Source organism: Phalaenopsis equestris, unplaced genomic scaffold (genome assembly GCF_001263595.1).
Source record: "Phalaenopsis equestris unplaced genomic scaffold, ASM126359v1 Scaffold000730, whole genome shotgun sequence".
NCBI lineage: Eukaryota > Viridiplantae > Streptophyta > Magnoliopsida > Asparagales > Orchidaceae > Phalaenopsis > Phalaenopsis equestris.
Window position 1 is genome coordinate 98283 of NW_018165170.1, and position 3893 is coordinate 102175.

Genomic DNA, 3893 nt, shown 5'->3' on the forward strand with positions numbered 1-3893 from the left:
AGTCATATCATTGTTGTTTCTTAACCGTGAACAAGATTTCACCATTCAAAGGAAAACAGCTACAACAATCTAATAAATACCTGGAAACGGGATGACTCTCTCCCTTTTTGGACTGTTTGCGGTCGGACTTCACTGTAACAGTTGTCTGCTCGCGTTCGGGTTGGTTCTCCTCACTTAAATCCGCACCACTGGTCTCTTCCAAGGTCTTCGTACTCTCCTTATCCTCCATTACGTGTGTAACCCCTCACAGTAGCAAAACCCTAACCTTCAAAAGGAGCACGATGGAGGAACCCTAGCGACGCGAATCCCTTCTTTCGAATACAAATTCTTACTGTGTGTTTTTTTTTACCTGCGTAAATAGGTTATAAGGAGTTACTTGGACATTATAATCGGGTTACAAGCGCATTTCCAGTGTACACGTACATGGACATTACAATCGGGTTACACGGACATTATATTCGGCTTACACGCATGATACAATCTCTAGGTTACACCAGTGTTACCCCGGTGTTACATGCATTGTACATCAAGTGTACACCCTAATGCGTGACCGCGGAGTTACATTGACGTTACCGCGGAACTTACACCGGGGTTACATCTAGTGTACACGCACAGTCGGAGGTTACACCGAATGTACAACAATAGTACACGCGGATTACAATGGCGTTTCCGCGGAACGTACACCGGGGTTACATCCTTTGGTGACAACGGAGATTACAGATTACACCGGGAGCGGATATTACACGGTTATATAGGGCTTACAAGCGGGTTACATCCTTTGTGACAGCGGAGATTACACCGGAGTTATATATGGCTTACAAGCGCGGTACATGGGGGTGACAACGAAGATTATACTAGGTTTACATGGGGCTTACAAGAGCGGTACATGGGGTGACATGGGGTGGACCGCGGAGGTTACATCGGGATTACATGGAGGTTATAATAACGGGTCGGGTCGACGGGTCACGCACGGTCCGGTGGGGCCGACGAAGCTGACGTGTCTTCCGCTGATTCGCTATCGCACGCAGCGCTGCATGCCTCTTATGTACCCAAATTTTTTCCAAGGTTATGACATTATTTGCTTTCAATTTGACAAATATTCAAATGGCTTTAACTGTATAGCTTTGAAATAACTTGGTTCTAGATTTATAGTTATAATATTCTTTAACAGTTTAAGGTTTCTGTAGATTCGTTCTCGAGTAAGAAAAATCGATGAGGAATGTAAACCTCTTGTGGTTGCATCGTGGTGATCTGTTGGACATTATTTCTTTCATGTTTACTAATGTAATTTAATGAAAGTGGTTTGGCCATCATTTTGTGGAGTTTATGGGGGCTGTTCGGCTATAGCTATGATTTAGTAATTCCTATAAAGCCAAATTTAGTAAATCTATAGAGGATTAGAACCAGAAAATTATTTGGCATGACAACTATTAAATTTTGATAAATTATTTGACTATTTGTTTCAAAATTTAAGATTTGTGAGGGGAGAAATCCTTACATTCTTTAAATCTCGTGAATGACATGATTTAACTAATTCTAAATTTAACTATGATGGCTTTAAAATGGGGTTTATCAAAGCAATAAAATTTAAAGTCCCCAAATTTCATTAAGATCCAGCCTGAAATTGGATACCAAACAGCACCTAGGTGTGAATCTAGCTAGTTTTTTATTACAAGTAGTGTCTTTTAGGTATTTCTGAAATTTGAATTTATTTTCATTTCATTATTATTATTCTTTCTGATCTGACATGCAGTTCACTTGATCTAGTGGTTGGACATTTTATCTCAACTACAAGCTCTTGAGTTCAAGGCTTAATACATACGAATGTGTACATGAGTTAAAGCTAATGATAATAATAATCTTCTTGATTGGAGATTTTGATTGCAAAAAAATGAAATGTTGAGTGGCTAGACATAGCGCTAGATTTGCCATGCATAGATCCTCCATGTGAGAGACTTTCTGTTTGTTAGAAGTTATTGCTTAGATCTTCCATGTGAGAGATTTTGTGTTTGTTAAAAGGTTTTTTTTGTAAGGTGGCAATTCATGTTATTATGTTTGGATCCACATTTTATCATTTAGGTTTCTTTAGGGTTGATAAAAAACCTTATTTTGCTAAACAGTTTGATAATCTATATGGTTGCCGCCACTCTCTACCCGATGGTCTAATGAGAGCCACTGATGTCATGCTTGCCGGAAAGGCCGCCGTGGTCTGCGGTTATGGAGACGTTGGAAAAGGCTGTGCTGCCGCCCTAAAAACCGCCGGAGCTCGCGTCATCGTGACCGAGATAGACACCATTTGTGCTCTCCAACCCCTAATGGAAGGCATTCCTGTCCTCACCCTCGAAGACGTAGTGGCCGACGCCGACATCTTCATAACTGCCACCGGCAACAAGGACATCATTAAGGTCGACCACATGAAGAAGATGAAGAACAATGCCATCGTCTGCAACATCGGCCACTTTGACAATGAGATCGATATGCTGGGCCTTGAGGCCGTGCCGGGAATCAAGCGAATCACGATTAAGCCACAGACGGATCGGTGGGTCTTTCCTGATACGAATAAGGGCATTATTTTGCTTGCCGAGGGCCGTCTTATAAACCTGGGATGTGCGACTGGGCATCCGAGCTTCGTGATGTCGTGTTCCTTCACCAACCAGGTGATAGCACAGCTGGAGCTGTGGAATGAAAGGTTGTCTGGGAAGTATGAGAAGAAGGTTTATGTGTTGCCTAAGCACTTGGATGAGAGGGTTGCGTTGCTGCACCTGGGGAAGCTTGGGGCTAAGCTCACCAAGCTCAGTCTAGCACAGGCTGAGTACATCAGTGTGCCTGTTGAGGGACCTTACAAACCTCCTCACTACAGGTACTAAGATGTTGAGAGATATTGAGGGGATTAAGTAAAATGTTTCAAAATAATAATAGCACCTGATGCTGAATATGAAGACTTTGTTGGTCTTCGTTATCATATTGTTCTGATATATTTGTTTTGAGGTTGTTTTCTAGTTCTATTTAGCAATGGTTTAGGCATTTTTGTTGAGTGGAACAGTGTTGTAAGGTGCTGCTTTTGCTGGGAGGGGGTAAATTTGGAGTTTGTATAATAATTATTTTGATCCTCTATAAATAAAAATAATAGCTAATTCTATTTGATATGAGAGAGATTTGATTTGGGAAGATTTCCATACAAACCACTCAGTTTCTATATATTTATCAATGAAGAACCTGAATTAAATTTAGAACACCACAGAAGCCACCAATTATTTGAAACAAGACTTTCATTTTACATTGAGCAATACCAAATATTGTTTTTTTTTCAAGCGAGATGATTGCTCAAATCAAGGAATCTTGAGATACTTAGCAATATTAAACATTTGTATGCAATTTTACTTGCATTATTTAATTGCAGCTGTTGTAAACTCGCTCCGCCAAACACCTACAAAATTCCAAAGAACTTCTTTGTCTTCTCTGTAGCCAAGAACCTGCTACCCGAACACCTTGTCTCTTCGCCGACACCTTGCTGCAGCCTAATGGAGAAGAATGTTGAACTTTTATTTGTCCTTCGCTGCAGTTCACACTCTACCTGCAAGAAGTGAACACCTCTGTCACGGTTCCAAGAACCAACCCAGAAAAATCTTGACTGCCGAATTCCTGCAGTTCTTGAACTCCGGATATGGCTTGCTTCTATGTATGCCTCAGCCGAAGGAGTCACCAACAGCAAGAATCCGGAGCACCTTGCTGCAGTGATTCAAGAAGATGATCTGCGAAGTCTTGCTGCAATCTGTTAGTTGTTCCTTGCAGGTCTACAGTTTCCAGGAATGTCGAATTCCTCCTAAGAGTGCTTCGGCTACCTGGACAGCCGAATCGGAAAGGAAAAAAAAAAAAAAAGGGAACCAGACACA

The 3893-nt window shown here is 41.4% G+C and overlaps 1 protein-coding gene across 1 annotated transcript in view; it reads left to right on the forward strand.

Annotated features, from left to right (window-relative positions):
* LOC110030504 (adenosylhomocysteinase-like) overlaps nucleotides 1-3146 on the forward strand; it is a 12330-nt gene extending 9184 nt beyond the window's left edge. The window contains 1 exon segment of the mRNA XM_020733242.1: nucleotides 2121-3146. Within this exon segment, the coding sequence (XP_020588901.1) occupies nucleotides 2121-2867 (747 nt within the window). The 3' untranslated portion in view covers nucleotides 2868-3146.
* The last annotated feature ends 747 nt before the right edge of the window (nucleotides 3147-3893 follow it).